The following is a 15,905-nucleotide window of genomic DNA, read 5'->3' as shown; positions in this document are numbered from 1 at the left end:
GTCATCATTATGGCATTCACTATTTCAACCAATATTTGACTGCCTTCAAGCATGCCAGGAACTGAGCTAATTAGATTTTTCTTCAGAAGTGGGTCTCTCCTTTCTTTGCCTTGCCTGAACGTCCTACACAGTTCTGGGCACAGTGGGCTGCACCTCATGGTTCTACATAATTATTATGTCCTTGAAAAGTGAATAAACTTTTTGGAGGCTAAATTTTCTATTCGGTAGCTGACTGAGTGAAGTCTATTATAAATAGCTTCTCAAAGTGAAGAATTCTTTTGTAAACCGAAGAACCCCTCTCTTTTTCATGAATCCTATGCGTGAATTCGAGTTTCTTAGGCGGTGTTAGCTCACAATCCATTGGTACGGTTTCACTTTCTGACATCCCAGGACGCCGAGATTCGGCTGAGAGCCTCCCGCTAGGGGGCGCGCAATTGCCCACGGAGAATTCACCCACACTGCGCAGCCTCAGTCCGGGGTTGGGCGGGAATCCCATGAGAAGCTCGTGACGTTACTTGTGGGCGTGACCCGTGGGTGTGGGCGGGGCTGTCCCCGCAGCGAAGGGCGGGGCCCTCCAGAACTCCCTCTCACAGAGAAGTAGGTTGCGAGTAGGAGGCGGTGGCTGCTCCTCCACAGCGTTTGGGAAGATGGCGCCGCCGGTGACGGAAAGGGGGCTGAAGAGCGTCGTGTGGCAGAGTGAGTTCGGTGGGGCAGAGGCTGAGAAAGGGAAGGCCAGCATGCCGTGGCTCCGGGCCCTGCTTTCCTTTCCCAGACCAGCAGTGTCTTGGAGAGCCGCGGTGGGCACTTGTTGCTTTGGCTCCCAGGTTCCTGTTAGGATTTCTTCCTGTTTTTCCTGTTAGGATTTCTTCCTCTTTCCTTCCCAGCCCTCTGGCGTTCTGGCGGCGCCAGAGATGGGCTGGGAGCGGGAGGACGAGGCCTGAATGCCGGCGTCCGCCACCGTCTGGGCTCTGCTCGGCCGGGCCCTGACATCGACGTCCCGTCCTGGATGAGCGGCCCCCGGCCCAGCTTTTCCGCCCGGGGCCCCTGCGCGTATCTCGGCCGCACCCCTGCCTGGGCCCCACCAGTAGGCGATGTCTCTCCACCCGAGACAATCTGAGCACTGTGTTCCCTTATCCCGTCCCCCCGCGTCTCCCCACACTTGAGTTTCCGAAGACTGCGTATTCTGCTCATTCGTCTTAGTATCCGGGAGAATTTTACACCTGTACTTTGCCATGCCTGTCCTTTAAAAAAAACAGACCCTTCTTTCTTTCTAGAAGAACCCACTTTCTCAAGAGTTCTTGAGAAGGGACCACGGGAATGAGTGTATCTCGGGGCAAAGTTGCACCTTCAACCTCTTTACACTCTCGGAGCCACGCCTTTCATCTAGGGCTTCACCACTTACTGGTGACTGACACTCTGCCATTCTGCTGTGTCGTCTACAACTTTCGTAAATATCACTCCAAACCTGTGTCTGCGACCTTAGAGAGAGAATGAAACGGCCAGACAGGAAGAACCATCATTGTTTGGCCTTGCTGGGTTCAAAGTAATTATGGCCCAGTAGTGGAAAGGGGTATAACATCTAATTAGTATTTCTGGTTCTGGCTTGTTGAGCAAGAACAGAAATAATGACTGAGTTAATAAAATTCTGGGGGTTATAGAGTTTCTTGTGTAAAATTAAAACTCCAAATCGATAGCTGTCGTATTCCTTAACATATCAGGTACTAGAAACAAGTGTATAAATAGAAAGGGGGAAAAAAGTTATAACATTTTTTTTAATTGGATAATTATAAGGTTTGGAGAAGGAAATGGCAACCCACTTCTGTATTCTTGCCTGGAGAATTCCATGGACAGTCCATGGGGTCGCAGAGATTCGTATACAACTGAGTGACTTACACACAATTATAAGGTTACCATTTTGTTTTTCAAAATTTATATGGGTCACTTTTAAGAGTTGATAATGTTTTAAAATCACAATCGTATTTAAATAATATATATATATAAAAAATAGGTAATGAATTGTGTTGTATAAATAATTTCAAGACGGTCCTTAACATCAGCATTTGTCAGGAAAAAAAAGGTTAATGTTAGTAACATTAGTGTTGATAGCATGGAAACGAGGCAAGAGGGAATGTTTACAGATAACAAAATTTCCATCTTGTGCTGTTAACTTGAGGTAGCACCAGGATATAAACATGGAGTGTAAGATAAAGAAGAGGGGATGATGAACGGAAGAAAAGTGTTATAAAGATTCAAAAAAATAGTTTTTGAAATTGTAGTGTAAACAGGAAAGTGAAAGTGAAGTTGCTCAGTCGTGTCCGACTCTCTGCGATGCCATAGACTGTAGCCTACCAGGCTCCTCTGTCCATGGGGTTTTCCAGGCAAAAGTACTGGAGTGGGTTGCCATTTCCTTCTCCAGGGGATCTTCCCAACCCAGGGCTCAAACCTGGGTTTCCTGCATTGTAGACAGATGCTTTACCGTCTGAGCCACCAGGGAAGTCCTGTGTAAACAGGATCATAACTAAAAGGATAATATTCATTCAACATTTAGTGAGTAGAGAAGTGGGAGCCCCTGAATTCTGTTAGCTAAAGAAGATGGAGTCTGAAAGAAATGAGGACATCTCTTCAGAGGTAGGAGAATCATATTTGACTGGGAAAAGGTTTTGCTCGGCTTAGGGTAGTATCGGAAAAGGCAGTGGCACCCCATTCCAGTACTCTTGCCTGGAAAACCCCATGGATGGAGGAGCCTGGGAGGTTGCAGTCCATGCGGTGGCTAACAGTCAGACATGACTGAGCGACTTCACTTTCACTTTTCACTTTCATGCATTGGAGAAGGAAATGGCAAGCCAGTCCAGTGTTCTTGCCTGGAGAATCCCAGGGACGGGGGAGCCTGGTGGGCTGCCGTCTATGGGGTGGCACAGAGTCGGACACAACTGAAGCGACTTAGCAGCAGCAGCAGCAGTAGCAGTAGCAGGGTAGTACAGTTTGATGAGGGTAGAAAGATAAGTAACTTTCAATTTACCTGCAAAGTAGGAAGAAGGGAATTAATGTTTTTTCAACATTACTCTGTGCCCGGCACTATTCTTTATAAACATTAAAACTTAATAAGAATTATTATCTCTTTAACAGATGTTAAAGCTAATATACCTATTATCATAGCAGCAGCATTCTAAATACGCAAAAAGTCAGAACAGCCCAAATGCCCATCAACTGGTGAATGGATTAATAACATGTGGTATGTCCATATAATGGAATATTATTGGGCAATAAGAAGAAGGAAGTACTGATACATGCTACAGTATTGATGATCCTTGGAAAACTATGCCAAATGAAAAGAAGCCAGGCGTAAAGAACCATATGACTCCAATCATATTAAATGTCCAGAATAGGCAAATATATAGAGATTAGTAGAAAGTAGATTTGTGGTTGCTTATGTCTAGGGAGGCTGGGGAGATGTGGGAATTATGGCTAAGGAACTGGGTTTCCTTTTGAAGTAATGCGATGTTCTAAAATTGATTACAGTGATAAGCATACAGCTCTGAATATACTGAAAGCCATTTAATTGTATATTTTGGGTGAGTTATATGATATGTAAATCATAATAAAGCCATTTTTTTAAAAAAACCTTATACATCTGTTAAATATAGACTTAGTATTCCAATCCAGATCTTTTTGGCTGCAGAGTTTCTGTGTGACCTATGACTTTCTATAATGTTTAAACTTCAGTTCAGAGCCTTATTTTTTGCCCAGTCTGTTTCAGTAGCCTATATGAGCCTCCAAGCCTTGTTCTTTCTCACTCCAGTTCATCTGACCAGATTGGTTTTCCTGTAATAGTATTGAGCTATGATCATGCTTAAAAAGACCTGCAGAGAGATACCCTGCACTTGTGCCTAAAGATCTTTTCAGACACTTAGTCTGCATTTGAAGATTTATAACCTGCTCCAGCCTACTTTGTTATCAACTTTTCCTAATATAATACTGATGTTTGGCTAGTCCATCCTGTTGACTCTTGTCAAAATCTTCTGCCTCCACATCTTGATGGCAGTTCTTCTGTCTAGAATGCTCCTCTTACTCCTATTCTTCAACTATCCAAGTTAGCCAGCCTTCAAGACTCAGCACAAATGGGGCAATTACCTCCGTAGCAGCTTCTCATTTTAATCCCGTGTCTCATATTTCTGTAGCATGTGTGGTTTATACTTTGCAAATGGTGCCTGATGTGACTCTTTTAATAAGCTTCTTAAAGGTAGGTCCATTATTGTGTCTTCTAGAGATTTAAATTCCAAACAGTCCCTGGGAGAATGAAATGGGTAATAATGCTTGTTAAAAGTAAAATGTTGGGTGGCGATGGGGTGGGAAGGGGGGACCTCCCTGGTGTCCAGTGGTTAAGAATCAGCCTTACAATGCCTGGGGAGCAACTAAGCCCATGGGCCGCAACTAAGACCCAATGAAGCTGAGTAAATAAATATTTTAAAAAAATAAACAGGAAAAAAAGTGAACAGATCAGTTCTGTAATGCCCCCCAATTTATTCAGTAAATATTGAATTCCTGTGGGAATACAGCAATAGAAAGGAGATAAGTTTCCTGTCTTCCTGAAATCTTCTATTCAAGTGGTGAATAATAGAAAATAAGTGTGTAAACAAAGAATAAGCATGGTTATTTCAGTCCTTGATATCTATATATAGAAAGAGGCTGCTCTGGATAGATAGGTCAGGAAAGGATTCTCTGTTCAGTTCAGATACTCAGTCATGTCTGACTCTTTGCAACCCTGTGGACTGCAGCATGCCAGGCTTCCTTGTCCATCACCAACTCCAGAGCTTGCTCAAACTCAGGTCCATCAAGTCAGTGATGCCATCCAACCATCTCATCCTCTGTGGTCTCCTCCTCCTCCTGCCTTCAGTCTTTCCCAGCTTCAGGGTCTTTTCTAACAAGTCAGTTCTTCACATCAGGTGGCCAAAGTATTGGAGCTTCAGCTTCAGCATCAGTCCTTCCAATGAATATTCAGGACTGATTTCCTTTAGGATGGACTGGTTGGATCTCCTTGTAGTCCAAGGGATTCTCAAGAATCTTCTCCAACACCACAGTACAAAAGCATCAATTCTTCGGCGCTCAGCCTTCTTTGTAGTCCAACTCTCACATCTATACATGACTACTGGAAAAACCATAGCTTTGACTAGATGGACCTTTGTCAGCAAAGTAATGTAATGTCTCTGGCTTTTTAATATGTGGTCTAGGTTGGCCATAGCTTTTCTTCCAAGGAGCAAGTGTCTTAATTTCATGGCTGCAGTCACCATCCACAGTGATTTTAGAGCCCAAAAGAATAAAGTCAGTCACTGTTTCCATTGTTTCCCCATGTATTTGCCATGAAGTGATGGGAGCAGATGCCATGATCTTAGTTTTTTTAATGTTGAGTTTTAAACCAGCTTTTTCACTCTCTTCTTTCACCTTTATCAAGAGGCTCTTTAGTTCCTCTTTGCTTTTGGCCATAGGGTGGTGTTATCTGTATCTCTGAGGTTATTGATATTTCTACCTGTAATCTTGATTCCAGCTTGTGCTTCATCCAGACTGGCATTTCATGTGATGTACTCTGCATAGAAGTTAAGTAAGCAGGGTGACAATATAGAGCCTTGACGTATTCCTTTCTCAATTTGGAACCAGTCCATTGTTCCATGTCTGCTGCTAACTGTTGCCCCTTTATTTGCATACAGATTTCTAAGAAGGCAGGTCAGGTGGTCTGGTATTCCCATCTGTTTAAGAATTTTCCACGATTTGTTGTGATCCACACTGTCAAAGGCTTTAGCGTAGTCAGTGAAGCAGAAGTAGATGTTTTTCTGGAACTCTCTTGCTTTTTCTTATGATCTGGTGGATGTTGATAATTTGATCTCTGGTTCCTCTGCCTTTTCTAAATCCAGCTTGAACATCTGGAAGTTCTCAGTTTACGTACAGTTGAAGCCTAGTTTGGAGAATTTTGAGCGTTGCTTTCCTAGCATGTGAGGTAAATATAGTTGTGTGGTAGTTTGAACATTCCTTGGCATTTCCTTTCTTTGGGATTGGAATGAAAACTGACCTTTTCCAATCCTGTAGCCACTGCTGAGTTTTCCAAATTTGCTGGCATATTGAGTGCAGCACTTTCACAGCATCATCTTTTAGGATTTGAAATAGGTCAACTGGAATTCCATTACCCCCACTAGCTTTGTTCATAGTGATGCTTCCTAAGGCCCACTTGACTTTACATTCCAGGATGTCTGGCTCTAGGTGAGTGATCACACCATCATGATTATCTGGGTCACGAAGCTCTTTTTTGTATAGTTTTTCTGTGTATTCGTGCCTTCTCTTCTTAATATCTTCTGCTTCTGTTAGGTCCATACCATTTCTGTCCTTTATTGTGCCCATCTTTGCATGAAATGTTCCCTTAGTATCTTTAATTTTCTTGAAGAGATTTCTAGTCTTTCCCATTCTGTTGTTTTCCTTTATTTCTTTGCATTGGTCACTTAGGAAGGCTTTCTAATTTCTCCTTGCTATTCTTCAGAACTCTGCATTCAGATGGATATATCTTTCCTTTTCTCCTTTGCCTTTCACTTCTCTTTTCTCAGCTTTTTGCAAAGCCTCCTCAGACAACTGTTTTGCCTTTTTGCATTTCTTTTTTTTTTTTTTTTGCATTTCTTTTTATTGAGTATGGTTTTGATCACCACCTCCTGTACAGTGTTGCGAACCTCCGTCCATAGTTCTTCAAGTGCTCTGTCTATCAGATCTAATCCCTTACATCTATTTGTCACTTCCACCGTATAATTGTAAGGGATTTGATTTTGGTCATACCTGAATGGTCTAGAGGGCTTCCCTTGTGGCTCAGCTGGTAAAGAATCTGCCTGCAATGCAGGAGTCCTGGGTTTGATTCTTGGGTTGGGAATATCCTCTGGAGAAGGGAAAGGCTACCCACTCCAGTATTCTGGCCTGGAGAATTCCATGGAGGAATCCATGGGGTGGCAAAGAGTCAGACACAACTCAGTGACTTTCACTTTCACTTTCATTTTTGATGGTGTAGTGGTTTTCCCTACTTTCTTCAATTTAAGTCTGAATTTTGCAGTCAGGAGTTCATGATCTGAGCCACAGTCAGCTCCCGGTCTTGTTTTTGCTGACTGTATAGAGCTTCTCCATCTTCGGCTGCAAAGAATATAGTCAGTCTGATTTAGGTATTGACTATCTGGTGATATCTGTGTGTAGAGTTGTCGCTTTCTGTTGTTGGAAGAGGGTGTTTGTTATGACCAGTACATTCTCTTGGCAAAAGTCTGTTAGCCTTTGCCCTATTTCTCTGAGTAGGTAACATTTGAGCTGAGACCTAAAACATGAGAAGGAATCAGCCTTTAGGGACTACATTAAAACCCCTTTTAAAAATTTAATGTTTCGAGTGCAAAGGGCTGCGTTTATTTACAAAATTAATTCCTGTACATAATATCAGTAAAAATTTATAGTGCTTAGTATTGCTCATTTGCCATTTTTTGCTGTAGGGGAGTCGTAGCAAAGCTATCACTGATAAAAGATTTTAAATAAAAATTTGATGTAGTTTATTTGAAAAACACAGCAGAACGATAGTAACTAAATATAGTAACTAAGTAAAGCAAGTTGAAGCCACTTATAATATTTTATTTTTCCTTATTCACTACAGCCTATTATAAACAATAGTCTAATGTCTATAATTTACTTTGTATATTTTAGAGGAAATGTTGGAGAATGTGAAATTTGAAAAATTACAGATCAAAGTAATTTGTTTACAAATTAAAATTGACACCTTAAATTATAAGCTTTTTGCTTTTCATGTTTTTCTTCTAGTCCTTATATACCTTCAGATATATTATTAATTACTCGTCATTTTGTTGCTTCCATTTTTTAAATGCTTAACATTGACATAACTTTTTCTTCATCCTTCATAATCTTTGTAATTAGTATTTTTAGTCATTCTTAAATACCTTGATGTGGCAAAAAATTTTGATAATAGAAAAGATTGTAATATAAAATTAATCTTCATCCCTACCCAGAGCCCAGACTCCTTTCCCAGAGACAACCAGTCAGGTTTGTTTTATAAATTCCTTGAGAACTTATTTTTCCCAAATATAGGGCTTCCCAGGTGGCGCTCGTGGTAAACAATTTGCCTGCCAGTGCAGGAGACGCAAGAGACTTGGGTTCAGTCCCTGGATCAGGAAGAATCCCCTGGAGAAAGAAATGGCAATTACCCAGTATTCTTGCCTGGGAAATCCCATGGACAGAGGAGTCTGGTGGGCTACAGTCTGCGGTGTCACAAAGAGTCGGACACAATTGAGCATGCATGCACACACGTACATACACACACACACGGGCATATAGAAAATATTTTTTTGTTTTTCTGTTTTAATCTGTTATCTTTATGGCTTTTTTCATTCTGGTTACTTCTTTATCTTGTAACACAATTTTTTGCTTTTTGGATATTTGCAGAATCATGTATTCATTTAAACCAATTTTTATTGAGTAACCTGTGCCACCCACTGTTCTAGGTGTATATTCCTTTTGTTGTTCAGTCAATAAGTCGTGTCTGACTCTTTGAGACTCCATGGACTGCAGCACAGGCTTCCCTGTCATTCCTTCACTATCTCCTGGCATTTGCTCAAATTCATGTCCATTGAGTCCATTCATGTCCATTGATGCTATCCAACCGTCTCATCCTATGCCACCCTCTTCTCCTTTTGCATTCAGTCTTTCCCAGCATCAGGGTCTTTTCTAGTGAGTCAGCCCTTTGCATCAGGTGGCCAAAGTATTGGAGCTTTAGCTTCAGCATCAGTCCTTCCTGTGAGTATTCAGGGTTGATTTCCTTTAGGATTGATTTGTTTGATCTCCTTGCAGTCCAGGGGACTCTCAAGCATCTTCTCCAGCACCACAGTTCAAAAGCATCAATTCTTCAGTGCTCAGCCTTCTTTGTAGTCCAACTCTCACATTCCTACATGACTAATGGAAAAGCCCTAGTTTTGACTCCATGGACCTTTGTTGGCAAAGTGACATCTCTGCTTTTTAATACACTGTCTAGTTTTGTCATCGCTTTCCTTCCAAGGCGCGAGCGTCTTTTAATTTCATGGCTGCAGTCACTGTCCACAGTAATTTTGAAGCCCAAGAAAATAAAACCTGTCATTGATTGCACATTTCCCCCTTCTGTATTCATATTCCTTGACCTCCTGGAATTTACAGTTCAGTGGGAGGAGACAGTTATACCGGTACTAAGTACTATATTAGCAGCATGAAGAAGTTTCACAGAAAAAGAGAAGAAAAAGAAATTTTTTCCTCTTTGGAACTGCATTAGGGAAAACTCTAAATAGAAGGTAACATTGAAAGGTAGTAGGTTTTTGCCAGACAGGGAAATCTGAAGTAGGACCCAGAGGCATCAAAGTATGTGATTATTTATGGAAGAGGGAATAATTCCTTTTGTTTGAGTACAGAATATTTATTGCAAGGAATAGGGGGATGAAGGCTATAAAAGGTAGGTTGGAGCTAAATTTTTTTAAAATGCTCTAGCAGTGGGAAGCCATTAAAGGTGAAAAGTTTGTTTTCCTCCTCCAACAGCAGCTGTCAGCATTTTGTGGACGGACTAGAACAATGCTGAAAGGAAGTCATTTTTTGTTCCTAAAGTTTTCACTAAGTATAATGCTAGTGTAAAGTGCGCTGTTGCTAAACGTATAGCTGGATAAATTTTTATTCATGTAAGTACCACCTCTATGAAGTGTTAACCCCAGAACCCTTCTGATTATACATTTGGCATTGCTGATGCCATACACTATTTTATTAGTTCTGCTTTCATTTTTTCCATCAGTATTTTCACATCCTCTTTGATGTTAAAATTTAAAATATATTTCACTTCATATGTAGAAGAAAAAAAAGGAGAAAAGTTGGGGTAATTGGTATTAATAGGTCATTAATTGGGTAGCATTTGGACTGGTGGAAGATTAATTTAGAGATTGGGTGAAGGCCACTTGATGGAGGATTTTGAATAATAGAATCTAGATTTTATTCTGAGGTAACAGAATTTGAGAGAATTTTGAAGTGGGTATTGAAGTGACAGGGCTGTGCTTCAGGAAGAGGACTCTTGACTGCAATGTGGAAAACGTACTGGGGAATGTAAAGGGGTTAGAGGTAGGGAGCAGGAAATCCAGATAGGAGATTATTGTAGTAATTCTGTGAGAGAGAGTAAGAATCAGGGCATTGGTAGTGATGGTGAAAGTGAAAGTGAAGTCACTCAGTCGTGTCCGACTCTTTGTGACCCCATGGACTGTAGCCCTCCAGGCTCCTCAGTCCATGGGATTTTCCAGGCAAGAGTACTGGAGTGGGTTGCCATTTCCTTCTCCAGGGGATCGTCCCAACTCAGGGATCAAACCCAGGTCTCCTGCATTGCAGGCAGACGCTTTACCATCTGAGATGGTGGCAGTCGCCAAGAAGAACAATTGATACTGCCTAGTGATTAGAAGGCAGTGGCACCCCACTCCAGTACTCTTGGCTGGAAAATCCCATGGACGGAGGAGCCTGGTGGGCTGCAGTCCCTGGGGTCGCTAGAGTTGGACACGACTGAGCAACTTCCCTTTCACTTTTCACTTTCATGCATTGGAGAAGGAAATGGCAACCCAGTCCAGTGTTCTTGCCTGGAGAATCCCAGGGACAGGGGAGCCTGGTGGGCTGCCATCTATGGGGTCCCACAGAGTCGGACACAACTGAAGTGACTTAGCCACAGCAGCAGCAGCAGTGATTAGAAACGGAGAAAAGAGAAAATAGCTGAAGACAATGATTAAGATGACAATAAAACTCATAGAAGTGGAGACATCTAGAGCAGTTTTTAGGGCATTTAATCTCAATTTAAGGCATGTAGCTGCTTAAACCTGTATTGTGTAATTGAAAGAAGTACAAGGAGAGATGAGAATGTGTGGAAAAATGAAGGATTGCTGTGGATTAGCAGGAAATAGGGAGAAGTTGGTCAAAGAGTACAAGCTTCCGGTTCGAAGATGACTAAGTTCTGAGGATCTCATGCACAGCATTGTGATTATAGATAAAAATACCATACTATATAATTGAAAGTTGCAGAGAGAATAGATCTTACATGGTCTCACCCCAAAAAAGAAATGGTATGTGGAGTGGTGGAGGTGTTAACTAACACTGCAGTCATAATTATAGTGCAATATATGTGTATCAGATCAATACCTTGTTAACCTTAAAAGTTACACAATGTTATATGTGAGTTTATCTCAGTAAAGTTGGGGAAAATTGAAGAACGGATCTGATAGATGAAACTTTGATGATGAACGTGGTCTCTGAGGAAGAGTGTAGAGACCATGAGCAAAAGTAAGAGAATTGAATCTTAGGATGTATCCGTATTTAGGGTACTAGAGAAATGGATTATAAGGTTAAATAATTTCCATTAATAATTAGAGGAAATACCTTTTTAGTTCTGTAATATTAGTTGATGTGATTTCCTTGGACTACTCCAAACACATTTTACCTGTAACCAAATCACTTTTCATGGATGCCCCTAACCTCTGTCCACATACTGCTGCTGCTGCTGCTGCTAAGTCGCTTCAGTTGTGTCCAACACTGTGCGACCCCATAGACGGCAGCCTACCAGGCTCCCCGTCCCTGGGATTCTCCAGGCAAGAACACTGGACTGGCTTGCCATTTCCTTCTCCAATGCATGAAAGTGAAAAGTGAAAGTGAAGTCGCTCAGTCATGTCTGACTCTTGGCGACCCCATGGACTGCAGCCTACCAGGCTCCTCCATCCATGGGATTTTCCAGGCAAGAGTACTGGAGTGGGGTGCCATTGCCTTCTCTGTGTCCACATACTAGTTATCTCTTTATCATTTATTTTTGAGATGCTAGCACTTACTGGCTTGGTATCCTCAGATTCTAAGGTGGTACTGTCTAGTTAGAAATAAGAGGCAAGCCACATGTGTTACTTAAAATTTTCTAATAGCCAAATTAAAAAAAAAAAAGTTAAACAGGTGAAATTAATTTTTAAAATATATTTTTTTAACTCGATATATCCAAAATGTTACCATTTAAATGTCTAATCAAATAAAATAATGATATTTTAGATTTCTTTTTTTATACTAAGTCTTTGAAATCTGGTATGTATTTTATACTTGCAGGACATCCCAGTTCAGGCGAGCCACATTTCCAGTGCTCAGTAAGCCACATGTGATTAGTTTCTGCCATATAAAACAATGCCATTTCCAAGGTGTTAAAAGACTAGAATGATTTGTACTGGGGAGCTGTTCAGTGTGCTCCATCATAAATCCCATGAGCATTCATTTCTTAAGAGAAAGACACAAATTTGGCAAAAATAAGCAAAATGTCTATGATTTTCTATTTGTTTTAGGTATCCAAGAATAAAGCAAGCTTAGATAGGGAAGTACCATAATGTTTTAGTGTCTCAGTGCTACTTAAAAGCCTTCCTCTTTGCCTGTAGAATACTAGAAAATACTGCTTTAGGCTTGAATTATGGTTAAATACTTCAGGCTTTTGCTGTAAATCTCATATAACTTCATAGTCTCCCCAGCAAACATATAAAAGCCCTTTAACTAATACTTCTTAACACTTTCAAACCTTCCCAAACACAGTAAAACCTTTAAGGTCATAATTCTTATAATGAATATCAGTTCAGTTCAGTTCAGTCGCTCAGTCATGTCCGACTCTTTGCGACCCCATGAATCGCAGCACGCCAGGCCTCCCTGTCCATCACCAACTCCCAGAGTTCACCCAGACTCACGTCCATCAAGTCAGTGATGCCGTCCAGCCATCTCATCCTCTCTCGTCCCCTTCTCCTCCTGCCCCCAATCCCTCCCAGCATCAGAGTCTTTTCCAGTGAGTCAACTCTTCACATGAGGTGGCCAAAGTACTGGAGTTTCAGCTTCAGCATCATTCCTTCCAAAGAACACCCAGGACTGATCTCCTTTAGAATGGACTGGTTGGATCTCCTTGCAGTCCAAGGGACTCTCAAGAGTCTTCTCCAACACCACACTTCAAAAGCATCAATTCTTCGGCGCTCAGCCCTCTTCACAGTCCAACTCTCACATCCATACACGACCACAGGAAAAACCAGAGCCTTGACTAGACGAACCTTTGTTGGCAAAGTAATGTCTTGGCTTTTGAATATGCTATCTAGGTTGGTCATAACTTTCCTTCCAAGGAGTAAGCGTCTTTTAATTTCATGGCTGCAGTCACCATCTGCAGTGATTTTGGAGCCCCAAAAAATAAAGTCTGACACTGTTTCCACTGTTTCCCCATCTATTTCCCATGAAGTGATGGGACCGGATGCCATGATCTTCGTTTTTTGAATGTTGAGCTTTAAGCCAACTTGTTCACTCTCCACTTTCACTTTCATCAAGAGGCTTTTTAGTTCCTCTTCACTTTCTGCCATAAGGGTGGTGTCATCTGCATATCCTTATCAAATATACCCTCTACTTGGACATGTCATTTTTAACACGATGCCAAAAACTTTATGGTAAATTTCCAGAAGTATGAAGTGAAACAAATATAAATTAAATAGAAATGCATTGTATAAATATCTCATTATCAAGAATTAAGGAAAAACACAAGTTGCTATAATTTATATTTAATTTTACTACAGTTTTCAAAGTTAATTGTAAATTAATAGAACATTAAATGTGGGAAATTTTTGTCTTACCAAGTAGAATAACATGTATTTATGTGGATTGCCTTTGTGTACTGTTTAATAATTTAAAATACATATTTTTAGATTAATTTTGAAAATCATTGCAAGGAACACATTGCTAATATTTATTCATTATAGATCTGAATATTTGTATCCTAATGCTGTAACATTGGACTTTCTGCATAACTCAGTCAGTAAAGCATCTGCCTGCAATGCAGGAGACCTGGGTTCAGTCCTGTGTTGGGAAGTTCCCCTGGAGAAGGAAATGACAACCCATTCCAGTATTCTTGCCTGGAGAATCCCATGGACATAAGAGCCTGGTAGGCTACAGTTCATGGGATCAAAAGACAGTACTATCTTTCTTGGGCTTCCCTGATAGCTCAGTTAGTAAAGAATCTGCCTGCAGTGGAGGCACTTTGATTCCTGGGTCGGGAAGATCTGCTGGAGAAGGGATAGGCTACCCACTCCCGTATTCCTGGTGGCTCAGCTGCTAAAGAATAAGCCAGCAATGTGGAAGGCCTGGGTTCCATCCCTGGGTTGGGAAGATCCCCTGGAGAAGAGAAAGGCTACCCACTCTAGTATTCTGGCCAGGAGAAATAGCAATAACCTTAGATATGCAGATGACACCACCCTTATGGCAGAAAGTGAAGAGGAACTAAAGAGCATCTCGATAAATGTGAAAGAGGAGAGTGAAAAAGCTGGCTTAAAATTCAACATTCAGAAAATGAAGATCATGGCATCTGGTCCCATCACTTCATGGCAAATTGATGGGGAAACAATGGAAACAGTGACAGACTATTTTCTTGGGCTCCAAAATCACTGCAGACAGTGACTACAGCCATGAAATTAAAGGACACTTGCTCCTTGAAAGAAAAGCTATGACCAACCTAGACAGTATATTAAAAAGCAGAGACATTACTTTACTGACAAAGGTCCATCTAGTCAAAGCTGTGGTTTTTCCAGTAGTCATGTATGGATGTGAGAATTGGAGTTTAAAGAAAGCTGAGAAAACTTGAGAGTCCCTTGGACTGCAAGGAGGTCAAACCAGTCCATCCTAAAGGAAATAAGTCCTGAATATTTATTGGAATGACTGATGCCAAAGCTGAAACTCCAATACTTTGGCCTCCTGATGTGAAGAACTGATTCATTGGAAAAGACCCTGATGCTGGGAAAGATTGAAGGCAGGAAGAGAAGGAACGACAGAGGATGAGATGGTTGGATGCCATCGCTGACTCAATGGACATGAATTTGAGCAAGCTCCAGGAGTTGGTGATGGACAGGGAAGCCTGGCATGCTATATAGTCCATGAGGTCGCAGAGTCCGGCACAACTGAGCGACTGAACTGAATGCTGTAACACATTTTTGAAAATTGTAATGAAGTAAATCAGGAAGAAACTTACTTACCTGGTTTCATTTGTCAGATGTAATTTAGTAATGAGCTGGTTAGGGATTTTCCTGCAGGTTTTTTGTTTTCATCTTGTTTACTTAGGATTTAAGTAGAGTTGGGGAAACCAAGTCAAATAATACTTGCAGAAATTTTTTCCAGATGTGTTTATATAATTAAATATTATTGTTGTTTACTTTCTAAGTTGTGTCTGACTCTTTGCAGTCTCATGGACTGTAGCACTCCAGGCTCATTTGTCCTCTGCTGACTCCCAGCGTTTGCTCAAATTCTTGTGCATTGTATCAGTGATACTATCTAACCATCACTTCCTCTGCTGCTCTCTTCTCATTTTGCCTTCAGTCTTTCTCTGCATCAGGATCTTTTCCACTGAGTTTGCTTTCCACATCAGGTGGCCAAAATATTGGAGCTTCAACAGCAGTACTTACAATGAATATTCAGTTGATTTCCTTTAAGACTGATTGGTTTGATCTCCTTGCAGTCCAAGGGACTCTCAAGATTCTTCTTTAGCACCACAATTCGAAAGCATCAATTCTTTGGCACTCAGCCTTCTTTATGGTCCAACTCTCACATCCAACACTGGAAAAGCCATAGCTTTGACTATATGGACCTTTGTTGGCAAAATGATATCTTTGCTTTGTAATACGCTGTCTCAGTTTATCATAGCTTTCCTTCCAAAGAGTGTCTTTTCATTTCATGGCTGTGGTCACTGTCCACAGTGATTTTGGAGCCCAAGAAAATAAAATATGTCCTTGCTTCCACTTTTTCCCTTTCTATTTGCCATTGAGTGATGGGACTGGATGCCCTGATCTTAGTTTTTTGAATGTTGAGTTTTA

At 41.2% G+C, this 15,905-nt stretch overlaps 1 protein-coding gene across 2 annotated transcripts in view; it reads left to right on the top strand.

Annotated features, from left to right (window-relative positions):
• The first annotated feature begins 571 nt into the window (after window positions 1-571).
• STXBP3 (syntaxin binding protein 3) overlaps window positions 572-15,905 on the top strand; it is a 54,173-nt gene continuing 38,839 nt past the window's right edge. The window contains exon 1 of one of the 2 annotated variants that reach the window (XM_070367571.1): window positions 572-696. In XM_070367571.1, coding sequence (XP_070223672.1) covers window positions 648-696 — 49 coding nt within the window. In that variant the 5' untranslated portion in view covers window positions 572-647. The remainder of the gene's footprint in view (window positions 697-15,905) is intronic. The other variant, XM_070367572.1, reaches the window with a different exon arrangement.

This window comes from Bos mutus, chromosome 3 (assembly GCF_027580195.1).
Source record: "Bos mutus isolate GX-2022 chromosome 3, NWIPB_WYAK_1.1, whole genome shotgun sequence".
Taxonomy (NCBI): Eukaryota; Metazoa; Chordata; class Mammalia; order Artiodactyla; family Bovidae; genus Bos; species Bos mutus.
The sequence above is the reverse complement of the archived record's forward strand: the minus strand, read 5'-3'. Positions and strand labels throughout refer to the sequence as shown.